This window comes from Amblyomma americanum, chromosome 1 (assembly GCF_052857255.1).
Source record: "Amblyomma americanum isolate KBUSLIRL-KWMA chromosome 1, ASM5285725v1, whole genome shotgun sequence".
Classification (NCBI taxonomy): domain Eukaryota; kingdom Metazoa; phylum Arthropoda; class Arachnida; order Ixodida; family Ixodidae; genus Amblyomma; species Amblyomma americanum.
Genome location: NC_135497.1, coordinates 95624528 through 95649133, shown reverse-complemented (window position 1 = coordinate 95649133; position 24606 = coordinate 95624528). Strand labels below are relative to the sequence as shown.

Sequence of the window (24606 nt, the reverse complement as noted above, 5' to 3'; positions counted from 1 at the left end):
GCTGTGATGGTTTACAGCCATTTCCACTATTTCCACAGCCACTTTTGCTGTTGAAGGCACCTCGCCCTCGCTTGAGAAAACGCTGCTACAAACGAAACGACCTGAACTGCTACGGCGTGTGCAAGGCTGACGCGGCTGAGCTTACCGCGCCGCTAGAAGCAGCGCTACATTCCCCCTAGCGGCATCGATGAGCAGAGGGGTCACGCGCGGCCGAGAGAAAGCGCCGCGGTCATCACACCTTTTCATTCTAGCCGCCCTAGCAGAAGTCCGCTCCACTTCGCGATGCGACAGTGGCGGCAGCAGCGGCAATTCCGGGTTTTCAAATTTTGCCAGTAACAAGAAAGAAACAAGTATCTTTTGTGACTTGCGGAAAAAAAGAGTAATATTTTTATGTTGCCACTTTATCTAACAAAATGTCCGTAGCTGAACTTATAACTTTTAATTTTCAAATTATAACGGCGATCGTCTGCAAGGCGTCTGGTATGCCCAGTACACAGTTGGTTCGCTGCATATTTCATTGGCTGCGTTTGTGGCGCCAGCGCGTTGAACGAGAGTGAAAATAAGGTGAAAACATCGCCGGACATCGCAGAGTTTCGTAAGTCGCGACATCCTCGCCGCATTAACGACGGCAAGTCCTCGGTATCGCGTTATTATTCATGTAGTAATTAGCTGTAAACGATGTGTAGAACCGTGTGTGCAGTTTCGCTCCGTTAGTATAGTTCGTAAACTTTGTAGCCTTTTTCATTTCGGTCTCAGTGTAGACGACAAAGGTGCAGAATATATATGCGATAGTCGTGTATATAACAGCTCGTGACTGAAAAGCATTTTTTTTTTATCGAGTGTGCGTTGGAGCGCCAGCGTATATTGCCCGTGCCAGACAGGTCAGTTTGTAGAGCATCTCGATGTTGCGTTATATTTCCGATTTTCATATGCTAGTGCGCCGTATTTATTATTGATCGAGCTTTTTGCTCCCCCAGCAATATATTAAATTGCTTTTTTTATGTGGTAATGACAAGTTGGATGTTCCATGTACTTACATACAGCATTGTGCGTTTTTATCGCTGACACTTTCAAAAATTTCCCCGCCTCAACCGCTGGCTCATTCGCGGTGAAACTGCACACAGAGCTTGCGTATTATGGTAACTTTTGTATCGTAGCAAGTTTGACAATGGTACTTACTTAGTTCAGGCGCACATGATGCGAAAACGTAAGCGTCTACGAGAGATCGGCGAGCCAAAACCCGCAGACGACGCTTTTTCGCTAAAAACCGGCAGTGGCGTCATCTGTTTTCGGCAGCGGAAAGCGTCACAACTAGGTTGACTAGGCTTTCGACTGCCAAAAACAGATGGCGCTACTGGCGCCATTTAGCGAAAAAACGTCGTCTGCGGGGTTTGGTTCGCCGATCTCTACGTAGACGATTACGTTTTCGCATCATGCACGGCTCAACTAAGTAAGTACCGTTGTCAAACTTGCTTCATTCCTCATTGCTCATTCCTCGCCGTCTGGACACTGCACATATGGCAGCCTCACTCATGTTGTTGCTCAATGAAGTGACTAACTGCTGTTCATACTCTCTCACTCGTACAGCTCAGTGCCGCCTGAATATGCAGCGCCTTGTTGAAGAGCATTCAAATGTGCTTGCGTACAACGAAAGTCTGGTACTCCGGCATAGAACTGAAAAGTTTTGTTCATCATGATTTCAGCTGAGTAATTAAACCTATAGAGACTGTATTCGTTCTCAGGTTGTCAACTCTGTGTACTTGCAGGCACACCGCTAGCAAGTTTTGAACAAAAAAAATTGTCAGTTTCAACTTGGTTAAGGCATGTCAACACATTTGAAAAGGCGTTTTTTTTTTGTAAAAATAACATTTTTTCTTTTTTAGATTTAGAGAGTTCCCTAACATTCAAAAATATTTTGCAGCAAGAATCATGTTCGTATCTTATTTAGTTCAAAAGTTATAGCTAACTTTCGAACAGGTGATGAACAGTTCCGAAACCGAAACAGATGTGGTTTGGTAACAGAAACTGATAACTCAGCAATAATCAACGACGTATATTAAAATTTTTTTATTATGTTTTAGTTTGATGTGTAAAAGATTATTAAAGGCAGTTTGTAAGGCTTCGTTTTTTTTAAACATTTCTTTAAATTTCCGCAAGGGGGATGCATGACGCTACAAGCGTCTCTGTTGTTTACATTGCGTCGCGCTTTGTGCTGGCGCTTTGAATGCTGCCGGATTCATCCTTTTTATAGGCATTATTTTTAGTAGCAACAGTAATAACATAGACTGGACGTTTTTATAAGAAAGCATGGCCAAGTTTAGGGTAAAAAGGCGATTGAAACGGAAGTTTCTTGGCAATCGACATACAAGGAATGCTCCGACCGAAGACCATGCGGGCGTGAATGTATCGGCGAGTGCTGCAAAGCTTGGGAACTTAGAGAACAATTGTGAAGTGCCGCTGCAAGAACTTCTACTGCAAGGTAATAGGATTATTGATATGGAGATCCTCTCATCTGTTTTTGCAAAACTGGCCTGCCCGGAATGCAAGAAGACGTCGCTCAGATTGGAAGAATGCTCGCAGCTTATAATATCATGTGCATATGCTGTTCTGTGTGATGCGTGCGCATATGCATATTCATTTCAATCGTCGAAAAAGGTTGGAATTGCTATTGAGAACAACCTGCGTCTTGTCTACGCAATGCGTCAGCTGGGCAAGGGATATTCTGGAGCTGTAACGCTGACGAAAGTGATGAACATGCCACCGCCGCCTTGGCATTCTGCCTACCAAAAGATATCTGCTAAGCTCTATAAAGCGGCAGAGACTGTTGCGTTTAAGTAAATGATGAATGCCGCTGCTGAATTGCGTTGTGTTGTGCAAAGTACTGAGTGTGGTGTGTCAGGTGATGGCACATGGCAAAGGCGTGGACATTCATCATTGAATGGATGTGTGACCTTGATATCCATTGATACTGGGAAAGTTATTGACGTAGAAGGCATGTCAAGTAAATGTAGGGCATGCCATTCGAAAAGCAAGTTGAATCCCTCAAGCACTCAATATCTGGAGTGGAAGGCAAATCATACCCAGTGCCAAGCAAACTACACCGGTAGTGCTGGTGGTATGGAGGCAGTAGGTTTCTATCGTATGTTCGAGCGAGCAGAAAGAAGTCGTGGTTTAAAATATGTAGACTTCTATGGAGATGGCGACTCCAAGAGCCACGCGGCTATAAAGGACATATATGGCACAAATAGTGTGCGCAAACTGGAGTGCATTGGGCACGTACAGAAGCGTGTAGGATGCCGACTACGAAAGTTGAAAAAAAGTGTTCCTGGGCTTGGAGGCAAAGGAAAGTTAACGGATGTCCTCATCGACCGGCTGCAGAAATATTATGGTATTGCCATCAGAGCGAACGTGGGAGACCTGCGAGCCATGAAGCAAGCTGCATTAGCGAGCCTCTTTCACTGTAGTTCAACAGATGAAACACCAAGGCATGGTCTGTGCCCTCTTGGCACTGAGAGTTGGTGCGGGTTTAACCGAAGGAGTGCACTCGGTGGTGGATGCTACAAGCACAAGGGAGGCCTTTCCAAAGAGGTACTCAGCAAAGTGAAGCCGGTATATACTGACCTCTGTACGGACGAGCTCTTAAAGAAGTGCCTGCATGGAAAAACCCAAAATGCCAACGAGAGTTTCAACGGTATGATTTGGCAACGGGTTCCCAAAGACGTCCACGTGAGCCTGCCCATCCTACTTTTTGGTTTATATGATGCTGTGTGCCACTTCAATGATGGTAACAGAAGTACAGCAGATATTTTGAGGGAAGCAGGCATCAAACCTGGCCACCACACTCTCGTAGCATGTTGCACCAGTGACCAGAACCGTGTGAAGAAGGCCCAGCGTCAATCAACGGGTGAGGTAAAACATCTCCGCAAGAAAAGACGGGCAGCAACAAAAGCCAAAAGAGAGCTCGTGGCAGCTAAGGAGGGCCCTAGCTATGAACCTGGTGGATTTTAACTTCCTTGGGCATGGTGATCTTGTTTCTACAAGGATTGAAAAACTTTAATAGTGTTTTTCTCAAAACTTGATTTCTTGCACTTTCTTGTTGCGCAAACAGTTGTAACTTCGAACTGAATAAATATTTTTCAATGAAACTTTGCACGCTCATTTCTTTATTACTAACCTGTGCGAACTAGGATGAATGAAATCGAATGGTAAGTTTTGATGTAATCATGTTTTTATGCCAAGGAATGCAAACAAAAATGACACATTTGTTTGTTTTCTTTGGAATTTTTTGTATAACTTTATTCCCAATTATCGGATGGCAAAGATCCTAGTTGGTTGCACAGCCTGGTTAGTTGGCTAACTCTGTGCCAAAAAAAGTTTAGAATTTCTGCACTCCATTGTCTAGTTATGAATGTTTGCATAACAGTCAAGTTTGGGCCATTTTTTGTCAATAACAAATTCTAGCATGATATTTTAAACTCTTATTTGCTTTTGAATATCATATAAAACGATGCTTTATAAGGTCAGTGTGAAATAAAAATTTAATGGTCAAAATTTAAAAAAAATTTCAAAAAGGTGGTGACATACCTTAAATCTACTGTAGTGCAAAAGCATTCCCAAATTGCCAAGGTCAAATTTTTGCAATGGCGTGGCCCAAATTTGGAGGTCCTCATCGTGTCAGGCTTGCTCAGTTATGTTTGGACATCAATTTTCGTCCAAATCGACCAAGGTAAAATTTTGGTGGTGGCCCAGGCCAAATTTGGAGGTCACCGTTGTGTTTGGCACGGTCAGTTATGGCTAGAAATCGATTTTTGTCCGAATATGCTAAGGCCAAATTTTGGGGGTGGGTGGACCGCATTTTTGAGGTAGCCCAGGCCAAATTTGGAGGTCACCATAGTGTTGTGTGCGGTCAGTTATAGCTAGGCATCGATTTTGGTTCAAATTTGCCAACGTCAAATTTCGGGGGTGGGTGGGCCAATTTTTTGGGGTGGACAGAGGTCAAGATCAAAGACCATGTCACCATAGTGGACCAGAGTGGTCATGGTGAACCCTGCAGACATGGTACACCTTATGCAGCTTACAAACTTTTCCTATGGTAGGCATCACAAGGTTATTTCAAGGTCATCTGGAGACACTGAATCTGAGATCAAATTTTACATGGAGTAGAGTGTTCTCTCTAAAAGCTCCAACATAGAACCCAGTATTTGAGCAGCAGGAGCAGGTTTTCTGCTTTTGCGCAGCAGTGCTGTAATATGCTTGCAGCCTACAGGGAGGTGGGCCTCCTGATCAGATTATTCCAAAAATTGTGACACTCTTGAGGCTGCCATGCGATGATATGAGCTGCGACTGGCTATGTGTTCAAATGCCATGTTTTACAGTCATAGTTACCTGCATATAGGTTCTCCGTGCTATGAACATCATATGCATGAGTAATCTCTATACTGTTGTTTGCTCGGATGTGGTTGCAATTGAAATACCTTTTGTTTTTGTTATGCCTGACCCCAGGAGGAGAAGGAGCAGCTCATTGCACAACTGCGAACGCTGGCCAGCAAGCTGTGCGACCCGTCTGACTTGGACGATGGGTCGGCCCTGAAACTTTTTGAGGCCTTAAGCAGTGCCGTGCAGCAGCTCAGTGATGAGCGCAGCTCCTTGAATGATAGGTAAAAGTTGGTCAGGGTTCAGTGCAGCCACGAGCTTGTCATCCCACCCCTGATATGTTGTTGTTTTCACCTTCAGTGAGGACTCCAGTGCAGGATATTGTTACCAATAACCTTCAACATTTCTTGTTTTGCTGTGTGTGGCTGCCATTAGGGAAAATGAAGTGATGTACTACCAATATTCTGAGTTCTATTTTGCTTGCTGGCGATATGTTTAAGCTCATTAATTTGTGAGGACAGGCATTATTTAAGGCACTTGCAAGTTTTCAGCATGGGAGTTCAGTATGTAGTGTGGCCAAGATATACACCCAAAGTATATTTGTTTATCTGTCTTAGCAGTTGTCTCCTGTATCCCTTTCTTCAGCCGTGATGTGGATGTGGGCCGAGTCTACTGATTCAACAAAAGTTAATCCCCACTTATAAGGTTGTGATAGAAACCTACATTATGCTTACTTTTAATGGCCGTAACATATAAATGAGAGAGGGTTTTACCAAATTAGGATAAAGGCACTAGGTCAAGCACGACTGTCAGAGTAAAATGAGCAGAAAAAAAAATAAAGATCACCTGAGAACAACAGGCCAGCACCACTGAAAGTAGGAAGCATATATGCTGGCTGCCATTTGCTCTGCTCTGCTGTTTGAAGGGGCAACTTCTGTTTAGCCTTTTTTTTTTTTGGACTCTGATGACAAGTGCCTCTACAAATAATTTCAGATGATGTTTGTTCCCATGCATGAAAATTTCTGAATACCTACCTTAAAATTCCGAGCAAGCGCCCCCACCCTGCAAGTCAAAATTACTGGCAAAGTGGGGAGAGGGCGCTATCCCGGAATGGTGCCAAAATTCAAGTAGGCGGCGACATTTTCCTGACAGAAAAAAAAAGCAAAGTACACATGTACTTAAAACGTCCTGCCTTTCTTCCCCGGTCGAGGAGCGCATCTTCCACGTAATCACTAAACAGCAACACGTCTTAACTCAAGTTTCTTCGAAGTTTTGGTTTCCCGTAGCAACTTCTCGAAATTTTTGTCCCAGTCCCATATCCATTTCTGGTTGTGCTCGAAGTCTCGAGCCATTTGGGGCACGTTCCTTCCGTATTCCCGATGCCATTGTATGACTTCAATTTTCTTTGCCACTTTTACGAATGCATTGCCAACCTGGCAACGCCAAAACAAGTCAACAAGTGGCGCGTGGCAAACGAGCTTGTGAAATTGCGAATGGCTTGAAAAGCAGGATTGGATTGGATAGGGCAAACCACTGTTGCCTGGGGGCGGTATATTCAGGTGGCTGGCTGTATCAATGTTGAAGATCTATTCTTCTAATTACAGCTTTCATCTTTTCCCAACAAATTTATCGGCGCATCTGACAGCCTTGCTTCTGTTTTGCAGAGAAAGAGCGGCAAAGACCACTATAGAAGCTCTGATGGGAGAGAGAGGTATACTTACAAATTTATCCTCATTTTTTTTTTTAACATCTAATGTCGAAGTTTTGATTTCTCGGTTTCTGTCAATATGTTTTGAATTGTATGATATCCACATTCACATGGATATATTGACTCATGCAAACCGTACTAAGAACAGTGCACTCCGAAACAAGGGTGCTCTTGGGAAGCATACAACTAGAGATTTTTCATAAATATTTGCGTGGTGTTTAATGCCATGAAGTTATTTTGACTTGTGGATAGACTGGAATTGCTATTGGAGGGTATAGTCTTTAATACCATTGCAATGGAGCTGCAATGTGCTGCCATGCCATTTCCTTTTGCAGTGTCGCTGCATGACCTTTGGTTTTGTTTGGTTTCATTCACTTTAGAAACCAGGAATTAGTCATTGCACTAAATTTGCTCTCTGTATAAGCATGTGCTAAGTATTCTTTTCAGGCAAGGTACCACCCGCCACGGTGGTTCAGTGGTTAGGGTGCTCGGTTACTGATCCGGAGCACCTGGGTTTGAACCCGACTGCGGCGGCTGCGTTTCGATGGAGGCGAAACTCTAAGGTGCCCCGTGTGCTGTGCAATGTGTAGTGCACGTTAAAGATACCCAGGTGGTCGAAGCCCTCCACTATGGCACCTCTTTCTTCCTTTCTCTTAGTCCCTTCTTTCAGGGTTTGCTGATATATGAGACAGATACTGTACCATTTCCTTTCTCCAAAAACCAATTTTCAATTTCTAGGCAAGGTGCACTGACTTTCTTCACTGCAGGAAGATGCCTGCACTTTTGAAAACACATGTGCTACACTTTGTTTTTAGTGCTATTTGGACTGCTGTTGGAGTTATAGGAAATGCATACCTAAAAACTTATTTTGTACATGGAGGTAGCTATGATGCTGGTGCTATGTGGGGCAGCTGAGAATAGCCCATTGTGATATTTTTTTGCAGTTTGGCTCTCAGCGCTACCAGGTTTTGGAAACATCACCACTTCTTGCTGGATGGCAGTTTTAAATGCACCTGTCAACAGGTTCTCGTATTCCATAATGGAAAATTTAAGTCAGCCGCATCAGGTTAGCTAAACTGATGCCGGAAGTCGAGGCTGTGTTTTTATTGGTAGTTGTAACACTTTTCAGAACTTTCTTCTTTGTCTTAGCCCCCCCCCCAAAGATGACTCACATAATTAGGTTCTAGAAGCTTCCTGCCTGGACGATTGGAGCGACTGAAAATGACCAAGAGACATGAGCCACATGCTAGAATGCTCGGGCTTCGAGATGGCACTTGGGCAATGACAAGGGATTAAAAGAAAAAACTTGTTCTTGAGTCTGCAGCCGACTGGTTCGGGTCGTTCCTCCCAACGGCGCTCTCAGCGTTATTGTTTAGACAAATGTATTCTAATAGCCTTTTCTTGTGTCAAGTACAGTGACAAATAATGGATGTGTGCAACCTCCGAATGTGCATGGTGGGCCTCATTGTACTAATATCTTTGCATTTGCTGTGTGACAAATCAGAATGCAAGTTGTGAATAGTCGGAAAACAAAGCAGCTGCATAGGAAAAGAAGTGAAAAATACACCAATCTTCTCTCGGGAAGATGACATCAAGGTGATGTAGACGAGCTCTGAGCTGAATATTATTTTCTTTGTCATTCAAATGGAACGTCTCCAAAAGGAGAGAGATGCTGTTGCTGTTATTGTGCAGGGGGCTTGTTGATTTTAAGTCTGGAGCGTTTTTGTGCGGAAATATCCATTTGCAGTGCAAGGTGGGGCATTTTTTGTTCCCAAACAGTCTATGATCACTGGAGCCGCTCCCAGGGAGTGACCTCTGACATGAGTGACGAATTGGCCAGGAAGAAAGAAGAAGTTAAGAGACTCTCTGCGGAGTCCGCAAGAATGGACTCTGTCATCAGGGAGCAGATGGTAGGCTGTTTCCCATGCTTCCTTTGGGCATGAGAGCTTAGGATTGACGGTTGTGTATGGTAAGTGAAATTTCAACATCCCGATGCTGCATGTGAGCTGTGAGAGATGCCGTAGTGCATGAACAGAAAATTATTTCCAGTCACATGGAATTCTTTTATGTGCTCTGATATCGCACAGCAAACCGGAGCCAATGTCACCACACCGCTTCTTAGAGGCGGGACGTCCACATGATGTGTGAGTTCCACTGAATGTCTGGTTTCTACCTGCAGGCTGAAATTGAAGGCCTCTGCAGTGGTATCACCAACTTTGAGCAGCTTGCTGCAGATAGTGCTGATGAGCTAGCACGAGTGCAGGCTGAAGCCGAGTCCCTCAAGTGAGATTTTATTTGTGATCTTAATTGCAACTTGCACTTAGCTGCACATAACTGAGAGCCGCACAGTTGAAGCTTTTTGTTGTGTTTGGATCTCGCATAGCCTGGCTGTAGGACCTTTTGCAAATATATCTCAGTCTCCCAACTTTGATGATCCTTGGCCATAACCACAGGTACTCACTGCGGTGTGCTCGCATGTTAATTAGTGGAAGGCATAACTTCACGGGGAGCCTGAAGCGTTTACTGCAACTCACTGCTCTGTGACTGAATGCTGTAGTTCTGCTGCAGTGTGAATGATTTTTGAGTACATTGCACTGTGCTCATGCCACCAGGGAGTCCCTGGCTGCAGCCCAGATGGAGGCTGAAGAACGAGAGGAGGCTGCCCTGCTGCTTCTCGAAAAGGACACACAGATAGCCCAGCTGGAAGGAGAGCTGCAGGTAGTCCAGGGGCTGGCTGAATTGCTTGCACGCATTTGATGGCATGCAGTTGTGTAACAATGAGGCGCAGAACCTGCAGACTTGGCTTGCTATCTGTGCCTATCAAGCAGGACTGGGTGCAGTTTTAACTCAAATAATTTAGTAACCTTTAATAGCTCAATAACCGAGCATATTGTGTGGGCACAGATCGCACACGCTTCTGTGGCAGAAAGTTTTTTTTTTTGGCTTGCTTGCTGGCATATCAAGCATTCTGAATCATTCTCTGGAACAGCATGCTTACAACAGCCACCTTCTTGTCTATCTTTGCTAGAAGTGCAAGCCTGCAGTCGTTGCATTTTCTAAACATGCTAAACACGTTGCTAGGAAAGAGATTGTAACTGTGCTTGGCATATCCTTTTGCAGTGAAAGATTGACTACTTGAATGCATTAATTCACTTCAAGCATGTACTTGCATAACTTTGAGAAGGCACACTTTGTGCATTTTGGTCGTCCATTGTTTGACAAGATATTTATTACCTCCAAACATCAACCAACATTCTGAATTGGTCAGCAAACAATGCACTTTCTATTTGCCACTTTGGCTGACATAATTCCTGTGGAACAATTGGTCAATAAGTTTGATCGTGGTGAAGCCTTACTCATTTGGGCAGTTAATTGATCAGTATCTCAACCCTGATTTTAAACGATCGGCTCAATGTGTAGCCTTACTGGGGGAGTGGGCGGGTGTGTCATTGTGAGCATCAGTGGGTGGACTTCAGGCTTCATGTGGATTAAAAATTCAGCAAGTTTGTGCTGTATACTTTGCTCAGCATTTTGCTTGGTAAGAAAGTAAACAGTGCGTTTTGACCACTTCTTCTGTAGACTGTCTTGCAAAGCAGTTTGCTGCTAGTTCAGTGGTTGTTCCTGTTTGGTCTTATCAGTGCAATTACAGTAATTTCCACTAACTTCAACTCACATATCTTTAAATATATCTGTGATCGTAGTTGAGCAACTTTTTCCATGTCATGCAGTGGAGAGCATTATGTACTGTATATATTAGTATCTTGGAAGCTTTTTATGACGAAATTTGGATATCTTGGAATATGATTTGTGAGTACTTGGTAAAGGAAAGGAGAGTTGTTGGCCAGTGATTCTTGCAGCCTACAAGTCGTGCTACTGACGAACAGGTGGGTCTGCACCAGTGGGCTGGAGTGTGCGCCCATTACTGCCACTCTGTTTCCCTGCATGATTTTGTGCGATTTTGACTTCACACGAGGCATGTACAGAGTCTGCTTCCTAGGACAATGACGGTGGGGCAGGCAGGAAGAGGGTACATGCGGGTGAATCTCTGAATCTTCTTTCCCATGAGCAGCAGTATCATTTGTGACATGGCAGAGATGGTGGTGGCCCTTACTGCCTCCACATTATGAGCACGATAACAGGTTCAAGCTAGCGCACTGGTCTTTGTCGGCTGGTTTTCTTGCACTGCTGTGCCACTCACGAGACTCTTCTATTAAATGGTCAACTGCTTATTCTTTAGAAGGGAATTAGCACTGCTAGATATAGATAGATCCAGGCTTACATTTATAAAATGCATGATCAGTACATTTGAAAGTTTTGTGCTTTGTTGACCTCAAGGCTCTGTTTATTTCAATTATTTTTTGGTTTTGTGACTTCAAGATATTGAGGTTTTAGTGTATGTGCACTGAACCTTCTGTCAGGCTACAATTATTTAACTGTGACCACCTTTGCATTTGCAGTTTTCACTGCTGAGTGGAGAGTCAAATCTTTTGCACCTGGGTTGTCACTTGTTGCATCACTGAAGTGTGTAAAATGTGTGAGCATAATTGACAGCTGCACACGGGAAACCGATGTCGGTGTTGGATATTGCGATATACCTCAACCATTACTTTTCTTTAGCCTAGAAATCACCAAAAGCGGCTTTCATAACAGTAATGCTTTCAGTTACCCTGAAGAATAATCTTGCAGGGCATCCTTCTCAATGTTTACCATTCACATATATGTACAGTGGCAGGGTACTGTTTTCACGTCTCTACAGGGTGTTTGCACCTTAGCATGGTTGTGGCTAGCTTACAGTAGCTCACTTTGTGTTAGCCCTTGAAGTATAAAAGGTTAACTCTTTAAGCTTTGTTTATGAAACCAGTTATCACTTTTGTGCATGCTTCACTTGCGATGTTTTCCAGAGACCTGTATTGCTGCCTTGTGAGTGTTTAGATTGCCATTGCTATATTGAGGAGTTGGTTCACTCTGAACTACTTTGTTTTTGTGAAGTTGAATGTTTTTGTTTATTTCACTGATGCTCAAAATTGTTGATTGTGATTGTGCACAGCACTAAATGCTTCCTTGTCTTTTCTTGAAAAACTATCAGGAAAAGAGAGAGGAGCTTGCCAGTCTTGTCCAGGAAAAGGCAGCAGTGGATGAGTCAGAGAGGTTGAGGTGTGTGGCAGCAGTTGTTTTTTGCATCTTTTGTTTATTCAGCCCTTTGTAGGTCACTTGGCTTCTTTGCAAATCTGTTTGCTCTACGAAGTTTGCAGACACTGAAACTGAACAGGATTGCATGTTTATACATTTATATTGGTTGCTGCAATATTATGTGGCATTCTTTACTGCTGAATACATTGTGCTGTGCAAGTTTTGTTAGAACAGCCTCTGGCCGTTAGTAGAAAAGAAGGAGGAGACACTCTCTAATGGTAACCCAGTATGCTTGCCTAATATCATAGTTTGTAGGCTACTCCAAAGGAAGTGGTGAAACATGAAGCGATGCGTACCATCATACGCATGCTGTTCACAGAAAGCATGTGATACAGTATAATATTAGATCTGAATTTAGCGGGTAAAAGTTAGCGGACAAAAAATATCTTCTGCTTATGCACAACTCATAAATCACAATGATACGGTGATGATAGGCAGTGCTGTGCACTTTGCTTGAAAAGGATTCGTAGTACGCTTTTTAATGTGATAGTGTTAAGGAGCTCGTGTTCCAGAAAATCCAGCGTCGGCAGCGATGGTGTTGTTGACCGTGACCAAAAAATCCCCAGAGAAGCTAACTAGGATGCAAACAGGCCACCTAGGAAATGTGATATTGCAGCGCCATCACTACCTACCCACCGGATTGTGAGAAAACTGCTCACAATAGCAGGTGGTCGTTAATGATTGGCTGCTCAGGAAGAGCAGTCTGTGATGCACAAGGTCCACCAGTAGAAGCACCTGCTTTACAGAGCAGTGCCGCATCACTTAACCGCTACACCACTGTGCCAGGAGTGGTATGAAGACTTCTAGGGATTTATGAATACAAAGTAGAGAATGACTAATTCGGCATATATGAACGTAAACCCCTTGAGCTATCACGTCAAACCCCTAACGCGGAGTTTGGGTGTTCTCTTAATTTTCTTTTTTAGCGATAGCTACCTTACGCTAGCATTTCGAGCCATCAGCGTGGCACCCTTGAGCTCTGTGGCGGCGCCGTGGCTGGTCATGTGGTGCAGAGCAGCTGCAGGCGGCATGACCAGCGAAACCGAGTTAGAGGGGGGTGGGGAGTGAATCCACATCCATGGACAAAGATGAAGAAGGAACGCCCAGCGAAACGGAGTGGCGAAAAACTGAATTTGCAATTCGACTGAACGAGTTACAGTCGGCCAGCTGTAGCCATCGCGTCACTCCAGGTTTAACCAGAGCTAAACCACAGCCAATTTTTTTCCCAGTGAAATTGCCACAAATGAGTGACCATCTATGTCCTGCCCATAGATACTACTGCAACTCTGATGGTGCAATTTTGGTTCTTGGTCGCTGCAAAATGCACTAAGAGGCAAAGACTGATGAAAGACACAGACATGGCTCTGGTACACAACAAAAATGGCACCACTCGTTTAACATCTGACACTGTGGAGTTGCCATTTCAACTTAAGGATTGAAAATGAATCTATGAAGGCAGTGTGGCCTTCAAAAAGTATCATGGGAAGCAGTAACCTTTTTTTAAGTTATTGTGATTTCTGTTTTTAAGCGTGGTCAATGCAAGTCTGCTCTCATAGTATGTGGTCCTTAAGATTGTAATAATCATTTTGCAAACCCAATATGTGGCACCAGCTTATTCAAATTGAGGCAGTGAGTCAATAGGCACTGAGATATTTTCCATGTGATAGGAGCCTATGAGAAACTCTGCAGATAGCAGAGACTACTGCAGACTTTTCTTTTAGAGCATTGTACACAGGTGCATGAAAGGGTGAATGGAGTATTGACATATGCCGCTGGAGGGTGCTTAGATGGTGAAAACATAGAAGTAAGAGTTTGCTGAATAAATCACGAGCATGTAGTGACCATGACAGATGCTTTTTCTACTGCAATTTTGAATTTGTGGGTTTTCACTTGTGGTATGAGTCTGTTGGCAACTTTCAGTATGTAATACAAAAGATTGCGCTTGGTGAATGTGATTGCAGCATGCATACTGGAAGGCATCACAAAGCCTTATTTGCAGTCAAATGCCTCTGACAGATTGATTGCCCTCCATAGTTGCACATGAGCACGTAATGTGCGTTGTATTTCCAGAGCACTGAAGTAAATGTCATTGGCATATAGAGAAATCCCAAGTGAGGGTGGCATGCAAAAGATAAAAGAATAGACAAAGTTCTGCTGTTGGGACATGACTGGTTTAAGTCATTGTCCACTGGCAGCATGGTGTCTTTTCTTCTACTTTGTGAAATCGTCTGCTATATAAAATGACTGCTCAGTTACATTCTCTATTTAACAGAAAAAAAAGGTCTACAGTAGAACCCTACAGTTACGTTTTTCATGGGACCGCATAAAAAAGTGTACCAGCTGGGACAATAACCGAGAAACATCTGGGAAGAAAATGATATGTTGTTTTCTGCCGTGACTTTCTTGTTTAGTTCTAGTAAAAAAAGGCCAGTGGCGCATCACTTTACCGCTGCGCCACTCCCAGTGATCTATGAATGTAAAGTAGAGAATGACCAATTCTGCATACACCCTTAAGGTAGAGCTTAGTGCACTAGCACTAAGGACCCCACTCACCGATTTTGCCAATCTTTAAAACCTGCTTGAGCTTGAAAACTGAGCCTCAGCTTGAGACTGAAGTGCTAGCACACCCAATTGGGATTTGGCCTAACCACACTAAATCATCCGTCATTTTTTGTATAGCAAGCGTAGGTCAGTTTTGTTGCCTGTACACAACTGCTAAAGGTGACACCGAGGCTATGTCTGCGCATTGGTTATGACCTCAGTAATGTGTGCCAGCAGTGTACTGCACTATTTGGATAAAAGTCATCTATGCTCACAGTAGCCTGCTCATAGCAAAAGCCATGATGGGTGTCATCACAGGAAATCCCAAATGAGGGAAATAGACATTGTAATTTCATTGTCTGTGTGATATGAACTGCAACACATGTTGAATACGCTGCAGGATGGTCTTTTTGCCAGGTCATTTGTTAAAACTAAAGAGAAGTCTGATTGACGCTATGCAACTATTTCTAAACCCTCAAGGAAAGATTGCAGCATTAAAATTAAACATCATCACATTGCAGGGAGTGTAATCAAAACTGGAAAGAAATTGTATCGAGCATTTCCAAAAAGCTTGAGCAAGAAAAGAACTGGCGGGAGAGCATGGTAAGTTGCATTTTTATCTGTGCATGCCTTCTGTAGTGGTGGTTCTTAGAAGTGAGATCTTTGTGGTCCTGTGCAGGATGTATACCTCTGCGTTCTTGAAATCAAATAAAAACTGAAAAACATTCAGAGGAAAAATAATTGCAAATTTGTAATAATAAAGAAGTCTGAATGCAAAGGACATCTTGGTCTTCAGCTCAAAATGTTTGGTCATGAAAAGGGCAACATTCGCTAATGTAAGCAAGAGCTCGTTAATTCAAACTGATGGTTAATTCGAACTGATGCCCGTGTCCCGGCATAGCCCTCTGTATTTCAATGGGGGGAAAACTGTTGATAATTCGAACAAGTCGACGTCCGCTACGGTTAATTCGAATAGGAGCCACTGGCTGACACCGCTCCTCGTAGATAGAAGTTGACCCAGAGCGAGTACAATGTGGTGCAAGTTTACTAGAGATGTAAAAAATGGAAAAAAAAGCCGAGTGCACAAGGCTGGCGGAGCCCATGCCACCGATGCTTTGGCACAAGCCGTTCCTGGTGTTCGTTCTGCCGCGGTGACTGGGTCGTGATCATATGGTGCACACAACACAGTACGGCGGTTCGAGCGCAGGCGACATGCTTTTTGTTGGTGCCACGAGCTATGTTGACAGCAGTGTGGAGATGTTGGAGCCTTCGAGTGGCGCCAATATAATTGAGGCAGCATGTTATCAGCAGACTCCACAGTGCTCACGGGCGGTGAGCACAGCCGACAGGGATGAGTCCGACAGTGGCGATGAGCCTATGCCATAACCAAGTGCATGTGAAGTAGCATCGGCGCTCGATGTTGCCGCACGCTAGTTCTCTGCCAGTGAGAACCCGGACGTTGCGCTGGAGCTCTTGGGCAAGCTGCAAATGATGCTGATGGAATCTCGGCAGAAGAAACGCAAGCAAATGGACATCACTGATTCCTTCTAATTTTGACAACCCTTCCCCATAAATAGACATGTTTTGAAGCATAAAGAGCATCCTGTATTCCAGCACTAAAGCTCACTGCTCATGCGAATGCATTCCAGTACTTGTTTCTGGCGCATAACTGGCCAATCAATTTATTTAATTTGCCACTAGGACTGCATGAATTTAATTCTCAGAATCTCCTGCCACTAACTTGTAGTAGCGCTTAGCTCGCAGTAACGAGTCTAGATGTGACTGCTTTGGATTCTGTAATGCTACTCATTCCAGTGCCCGTTCGATAATTCAAACTTCACTTAATTCAAACAATTTTCCGGTCCCCATCGAGTCCGAATTAACAAGCTTTTACTGCATCAGGTTATCAGGTTTACCTGATGCAAAGCTTATTCACCCATGGGACCAGCTCATCTTTGTCTGATGTACTACATTTACTACAATTTTCTATGTGCAGCACAGGCGGCAAAAGGAACTACAGCATTTTATGTCACTAGTTGGATGAGATGCACTGTAACAAGTAACTGCAACACAGAGGCATGCATACGAGCGATGATGAATCCACACAACTTTATGAATGCCAGCTACTATGGTTTCTTCAATCCAGATCTGAAGTAATGCTTTATGAAAGTCCGATAGCTATATTGGGTTCCTGTACACTGTAAATCAAGTATTCTAAGAAACGAGAAGCTGAATTTTCTGTAAAAAAAAAATGCTGCCTGAAAATGCTGAGCTTTAACTGCATCCTAAGGCACAGTTACAGTTAAGCCCACATATATCGAAGTTGCAAGAAAGCCTAAAAGTTCGATATAATGTGTAATTCGATGTAAAACTTGAAGTAAATTTAACACACAAACTCATTGAGATGGAAAAAGATGTATCTCTATGGTAGCCATTTACTGTGTGCAGATTACCAAGTGAAATAGTTGTGAATTTATTATGTTTTTCATCATTGCCTAGGAGAAAACTCATTTTTCATTGTTACCAATGGACTTTAAACAGCTGAGACCTCAGCCTGCTATTGATGTGCAATATGTCGACGAACCATGTTGAGCGCACAGAGCATGCGGGCACATGTTCTCTCAATTCTACATCACAATTCGCATTAGTGCTGTTCTGGTTACCTTAACATCGGCAATGATGTGTTCGCCTGCAAGCTCTTCCACAGTCTTAACATCACCATCCGCAGAGACGAATTCATCTACGGCTGCCCGATCATAAATAGCACCAGAAAATTTGGACAACTGGTTACACAAATCATCATAACCCACGAGCTCCGGCAAAGCAGAGACCAGAATGTTGGAAGCAGTTTTGTATAGTTTTGGTTTTGGAATCATTCCACAATTCAACCAGTATAGGCAGGGTGCCTATGAGGTCGATTTTAGGTCTCTTCCCGTCCTCAGGTTCTGCAGGAGCCATTCAGTCAGTTGTTTCCTACAACTAACTTTCACTACGCAGATTACCCCCTGGTCCAAGGGTTTTAGCACCAGTGTAGCTTTCGGTGGCAGGAAACCAGGTGCGATGTTGCTGAAACTTGCACTGAAGCGCTAGGCACAGCCGTTGTCTATAGCGAGGCAGCCATCGAGGAACCATTTGTACGCAGCTGCCTAATCATGTTCATATGGTGCTGTATGTACACATCTGCCGCAAGTGCCAGGCCTCTTCTCCACTTTGGCCCTAACGTCATCCTTGTTCTTTAGAATGTTGCTCAGCATGCCTCTCGGAATCCTGTGCGCTGCGGCGACTTAGGATTTCTCATCTTGTGCAACTCGCGTGATAATTTCCAGCTTCGTGGAAAAGGGGAGGTTCTGCCGTTTGTTTCGCGGCTGTCATCGTGTGCACATGGAGACTAACGAAAACCATGCAAAACTGCCAGCGCCAGCACGATGCACCATGCGAACTGTGGGACAACGTGGGCACAACTGGCGCAATGCACGATTTGTACGCATCCGCTGCTTGTCATGGAAAATCCGCTTCATCATTGGTCGGAGCATGCCAGTGGGAAAGTGAATCCCCAGTGTGTTGAGGAAAACCCAGCTCCTTGAGTCGCCTGGTGTTTCCCAAAGTTCGATCTATCAGATGTGGCTAATTTTTGTATGATGTAGCCGTTTATTTTCCTATACATTCAGGTGACAGCTTTATAGTGCACAGAAATTATTCTATATAAATGATAATTCGATCGAATCGACTTCGATATAATTGGGTTCGAGTTAATCGGTTTCAACTGTAGCCATTTAAAAGTAATGAATGCCAAATGTGCTTCAATTTTGAAGCATCGAGTTTAGTATATTCTTTCTTAGTGCTGGAGACACCATTGTTTTAAAGAAACAAAATTTGCTTACTGGAGCTGATTGTGATACGTACAGACTCTCTGTGGAGCTTTATGCCATTGTTTTTCTTTTACTTTGAAATTTGAAGAACGTGTACAGATTTGCTTTTTATGTGTGTGTTTGCACACAGGTGGATTCAGATGCTACTCTTGACGTGCAGACAAATGATTTTTTGTTATTTTTCCCTTTATTTTACTTTTCTGTATTGAATTCTTTGGTTATGTCAGCATTCTTTATCAAGATTTGTGATTTGCTTTTCTGGATCTTTATGGTAAGATATACCGTATTTACACGATTGTAATCGACCTATTTTAAATTTTGAAAGTCCCAAGCATTGTGGTCAACTTACAATCGAAACGAAAACATCACACGATAAGTAAATGCGAGGGAAACGAGATATCAGGCTTGCTACAGTGTGGTTGCATTTTTGCTGCATGGCTCCATCGCATCGCTCTTGGTGCTGGCCTTGAGCAGCTGCTATGTCAACGCGCAAAACTGGCATCCCCTCCCGATGTGCGCGGGCGGCGGCCGATGGCTGCTATCGATAAGAAGCAAACTGGCACCCCATACGTGGCTGCTGACTGCGGTTGCCGATATGCGGCGGCGGCTCGATAACACAACTACGGGAAGCTCAAGCATCCAACAAGTTTTCTTTTTGCTTTCAAATGCGCGCTTGGCACTGAAGGGAGCGTTAAGAGTTGATGGAAGGGCCACTGTTGCAATTGAGGTGGCACCCCCGCTTGGAACGGCAGCGGTGCCGGGGAGTGTTGGTAGCTGACGGAAGAGCCGACGCCATTCACGAATAGTTTCTCTTTGGCTCTGATGCATTTGACTACTGCCGGCCATGTTTCACAAGTTTTTAATGTAGTGCTTTGTCAGTCATCATTTGCCAGGTCTGGCATGCGACCGGCACTTGTTCATGGCTACATTCAAGATGGCTGCCATTTTTTGTGCTGAAGAAACGAACAGCCGCGCGTCGGGCCGCAAGTTCGACATTCGCAACGGGTGATACAGGTGTGGCAGCTGCAGCGAGGAAAATTTTCAGCTGTTCCACGCAATGTCATGATGTGGCTGTTTGCGGAGTGCGGGATTTCGCTGGAGGATGACGATAGAACGACGTGCTATGGGACAGCAGAGAAAGTTCATATTTAAAACAAGAAACAACAAAAATGAAACATTTTCATACTTTTTTTCCAATTTTTGAAAAATATTTATGCCCTATAGGCCTCCTTTACCCCACGTCGTGAAGGTGCCGTGGCGCTGATTTCAGCAGCGACTTTCGCACGGTAGGCAAAACAGGTTCTGCCTGCCCGTGCCTATCGCAGCTGCCGCAGTTACCGGCGGATGCATGATGCCTGCACGCTGCAGAGGCAGTGTGTATTGACTAGCTGCATCACAATTGGATCCGCGTAGTAGCATAAAAAAAATTTAAATTAGCCTTGATATGTTTCTCACAGATAAATACCGCATTAGGAAACTGGTTAACAGACAATGGACTGCGGTACTAAAGCGCGAAGTCTGGGCGTCGATCGGCACTGCCACTCAATGTACTTAATAGCATGTGAGTTACTGCATCCATTCACCAGAACATCGCTATAGTATGCTTATAATTCTGCAAGGAAAAAAAGCACATATGTAACTGCACACATATCTATCACCTTAAGCGGTGTGCACGGAGGTGCCGGCAGGTTCACTGGCCCCCAAGGAATGCATTCTTTTGTTAATAGCACAGCGTGTTTTAATGGTGCATTTTATGACATTTGTTATCTACTTGAAACTGTTTCTTAATATGACTGATGTAACTATTTAATTCGAGTAGAAAGAAGTCTCGTAAGTTCTATAAAACTTGCATGTCATGTGTCATGTTTCATGAGGTAGTACGTGATCGTGAAGCTTGTTTGGAAAAAAGCAGGCATGCTACTAACAGACTATGCGGCGAGATTGAGAGGGGACACGGCAGTGAAAGGTGTTTTCGTTATTTATACATGTGATATGTAACGAAATTTGGTGCAGCTATGAAATTGCTGCACTAGTTTCAGTAATGCGTTTTATTTTTAGCTATGTCTGGTGCAGTTCTTGGGTAATTATAATTAACACCCTCATCAAGTCACCCTAAGGTCTTAAATAATTGAGTAGAAAGTGCGGAAATTTTTTTATGCCAGCATGTTCACAAAGCTCTCTTCTATAGGATGACGCTATTATTTCTTTTTTTAGATGATCAGTACTTGGGCATGGATGCATTTATATGAAACATTTCTTACAAAAATAACTAGCACAGTACTGCACATGTAGAAAAAAAAAACAAGAGATTTATTACACTCCTCAGTGTCTCAGGAATCGTTTGCCACAAATAGAAACATTCTATTTTTATCTGTTATGAAATTACGAAGGGGTGAGTGATGAAAATCGCAGAAAATGTGAAAGGTCAGAAAACGGACCTTAAAGTTTATTCCCTCGTTTATGGCATTTTCACTTTCGCTTTGATCAAAGAAATGCAGCACTGAAATCTAACAAAACCTCAAAGAAATTACCTCAAATTTTCGATGACCACGCATCTGAAAAGCGTAATTTTTAAATTTCTCTGAATATTTTGCTATAATATTTCATCACAAACCCCAGGGCTAGCAAAGAAAATAATTCCACCAAAAAATTTTCACCAAAGCTACCAGTTTAACAAGGGGAGAAGTCGGCCTGGCTGGTGCATGATCTTGCGGCTAAAAACAGCGCTCAAGCGAGACAGAGGAGATCGGGGACACGACGCTGTCTCTGCTTTTTGCATAGCACGACATGTGTGTCAACAGATGGTGAGCGCACGTCTGCTCCGCCGAAGCAATGCCAACTTTTCCCCTCTGTACTGTCCTAAAGTAAAATCATTCCATCAAGTGCAGAGTGTCAAAAACTTATCTTATTCAATACCTAGCATAGAAATCAATGTCAGAAATGCTTTCTGTTTGCTACTAGCCATACTAACCACATATATAAACAATACACAGTGGCGAACTATTTCTCTGAATACGCGGCATGTGGCCAATGCGAGTTCGTGTACTTTGAGAAATTAGTAAGTTCAAAGCATCAACCATTGCTGTGATTCTCAGAAACTGATAACGCGCCTACAAGTCTTGAAAACCAGCACTCAACACCTCTCCGTGACGCTACTCCCTGTCTTGTGCCTACCGCGAGCCCGCTAGCAACTGCCGCACCACCTCGTTTGCTTGCAAACATGCAGGTCTCTAAAGCTGCATGCCCCGAGTTATATCAAAAGCCATAATCTGCAAATATGAATGAAAAAAAATTGTGAAGGGTTTTCTAAAAATTTGAATTTTTATTAATTATTGAGCAGTGCCTGGTTTCTTGCCTTTTTTAAATATTCAAACTGTCATCACGTCACGAACAAATTTTTTTCGGAAAAAATATTTCAGGGCTTTGATTATGCACATTAGGATAAGTTTCCATGAATTTTTTGAAAAATCTGGAGATAGTCGAGCGCAACGTCTGAGACGTTTGGTGTGAAATGACCCCTACATTATCTGTTTTTCAATAAAATAATCGGTTGTCAGTAGTATGTAGTCCCGTCTTTTGCATTTGCGAGCCTCTTTATGTCGCATTAATATTTTACCTAAGAAAATGACTTCCAAACAAGGGGCACACACTGAAAAGGAGTGGAAGGGCTAGCGACGAGTAAAGCAGAAGAGTCCACATCATGTCTGCTTTGTTGGATAACTCAGTGACCCCACACAAAGGGCAAGCATCGTCTAGTGAATTGAACACCTGTAAATGAGAATTCCACAATACATCATATTCACACTATCAATCAGGTGATAGAGAAATGCGCAGAATATAACCAACCTCTACATATAGCCTTCATAGATTACAAGAAAGCATTCGACTCAGTGGAAACTTCAGCAGTCATACAGGCATTGCGTAATCAGGGTGTAGAATAGCCTTGTTAAAATACTGGAAGATATCTATAGCAACTGCACAGCTACTATTGTCCTCCATAGTGTCAGCAATAAAATTCCAATAAGGAAGAGCGTCAGGCAAGGAGACATGATCTCTGCCAATGCTATTCACCGCCTGTTTACAGGAGGTATTCCGAGGCCTAAATTGGGAACAGTTGGGAATAAGAGTAAATGGAGAATGCCTAAATAATCTGCGATACGCTGATGATATTGCCTTGCTTAGTCACTCAGGAGGTGACCTGCACATCATGACCAATGAGTTAGAGCAGAACGGTGGGTCTAAAAATGAATATGCAGAAAACCAAAGTAATGTTCAACAGTCTAGCAGGGGAACAGCAGTTCACAATTGGCAGCGATAAAGGAATACGTAGGTGTCACATATTAAGGAGCCTAAATTAAATTTTAAAGGAAAGAGGTGTGAGGAAGACGACGTGGATTGACCGAAGAATAAAGAAGAGGAAGAAGAAGCATTCGGTGAGGTGGAAAGAGATGATTGGGGGAGAAGCATTCGGTGAGGTGGAGAGAGATGATTGGTGGAGAAGAGAAGACAACGACAAGGCTTACAAGGCTTACGTGGACTAACACCGAGGCTATAAAAGGGCGAGTGAGAGCGAGGCACGGGGGAACAGCAGAGAAGCAGAGGCTCCGGTGGGTCAGGGACACATCGGCTGGAAGAGAGTGACGCCGGCTACTGCTCCGGTGAGCTCGCCTTCTACGGCATCGCATCGTGGACTTCCTGCCATGCCTGAGCCCGTTCCGGGGAGTCAACGGAGGACGCTACCACCTGCTACGGCCAGGGGTGTCTCCAGCGCTGTTGCCACCCATCCGGGTGGTGCCCCCAACGCCAACAACACCGGCATCACCTCCACGGGTGCTTGTACGGGGAGCTTGTACTACGCAGCCAGTGACGCCAGCCCAAGCACGTCGAAAGCCACCAGCGACGCCAGCCCAAGCGCGTCGAACGCCGCCTTGATGCCGCCTACTGGATCCATACAACGCCGCCACACCGAACCAACCGTGAGCACGAACGCCGACCGCTAATAGTAGAACGCTAGTAGTAGACGCTGGTAGCAGTGTGCCCGGGCCGTGTGTATTTATAGTATTTGTTTTGTGTTAGTTTTATTAGTTTTGTGTTCTAGTGTGTGTCACATAGGGTGTATTAAATGTGCGTTTGTGTGGGTACACCTGTCGCCTAGTCCATTCTTTCGGTCCGAGTGTTCTCAGGAGTGATCTGTGACAAAGATAATTGGCGAGCCTGTGCCAGGATTCATTTTCTTTTTTGCTTCTTTGTCTCGGATCTTTCCGATCTCTCGACGGCAGAAAGTATGGATTTGGCAAAAACGTTCGAATTGGCGCTCAAGCTAGGTTTAAGCAAGGAAGAGGCGATGCATCTCTATGACGAGGAGGGAAAGAGGCAGAAAGAGGAGGCAGATAGAGGAAAGGGCGCAAGCACGCGCAGACGCTCGCGAAGCAGATAAAAGAGCTCGCAAGGCAGAAGAGCGGGAAGCTAGAAGAGCTCGCGAGGCAAAAGAACAGGATAAAAGAAGGATAGAACGGGAGAAGGAGTTTCTTTTGTGGAAACAGGCGCATGTCGCTGGAGGATATGAGGAGATCACGGACAGTGATCAGCGTTCCTTAGCGGGTAGAGAATCTCCTAGACCGGCCAGAGTTTGTCCAAGGAAGCCGACGGCTCGTTTCGATGACAAAAGAGATGATCTGGACGCATATCTGCAACGATTCGAGCGGATAGCTTTGGGGCAAGGCTGGGAGCGCAATGAATGGGCCACGGCATTGAGCATGTGTTTAGTTGGAGAGGCGCTGAATGTGTTTGGAAGGATGCCTGCTGCTGATTCCATGGACTACGAGAAAGTCAAAAAGGCGCTCCTCCAAAGATTCAGGCTTACTTACGGCAGAAGGTTTTCGTGAGAAATTTCGCACCGCGAAACCTGAGGATTCGGAAACCGCT

General features: G+C 44.0%; 1 protein-coding gene and 1 pseudogene across 5 annotated transcripts in view; both read left to right on the top strand.

Moving 5' to 3' along the window:
- Positions 1–472: 472 nt before the first annotated feature.
- The window catches only part of LOC144113271 (uncharacterized), a 38533-nt gene continuing 14399 nt past the window's right edge, over positions 473–24606 (top strand). For 2 of the 5 annotated variants that reach the window (XM_077646256.1, XM_077646253.1), the window contains exons 1-8: positions 2342–2479; positions 5503–5657; positions 7038–7084; positions 8861–8991; positions 9261–9364; positions 9694–9799; positions 12168–12235; positions 15334–15415. In XM_077646256.1, the coding sequence (XP_077502382.1) occupies positions 7072–7084; positions 8861–8991; positions 9261–9364; positions 9694–9799; positions 12168–12235; positions 15334–15415 (504 nt within the window). In that variant the 5' untranslated portion in view covers positions 2342–2479; positions 5503–5657; positions 7038–7071. Of the gene's footprint in view, positions 596–1431; positions 1451–2341; positions 2480–5502; positions 5658–7037; positions 7085–7104; positions 9051–9260; positions 9365–9693; positions 9800–12167; positions 12236–15333; positions 15416–24606 lie in introns of those variants that run through there. The other 3 variants (XM_077646254.1, XM_077646255.1, XM_077646257.1) reach the window with 3 other exon arrangements.
- LOC144113268 (uncharacterized) lies at positions 2308–4145 on the top strand (annotated as a pseudogene).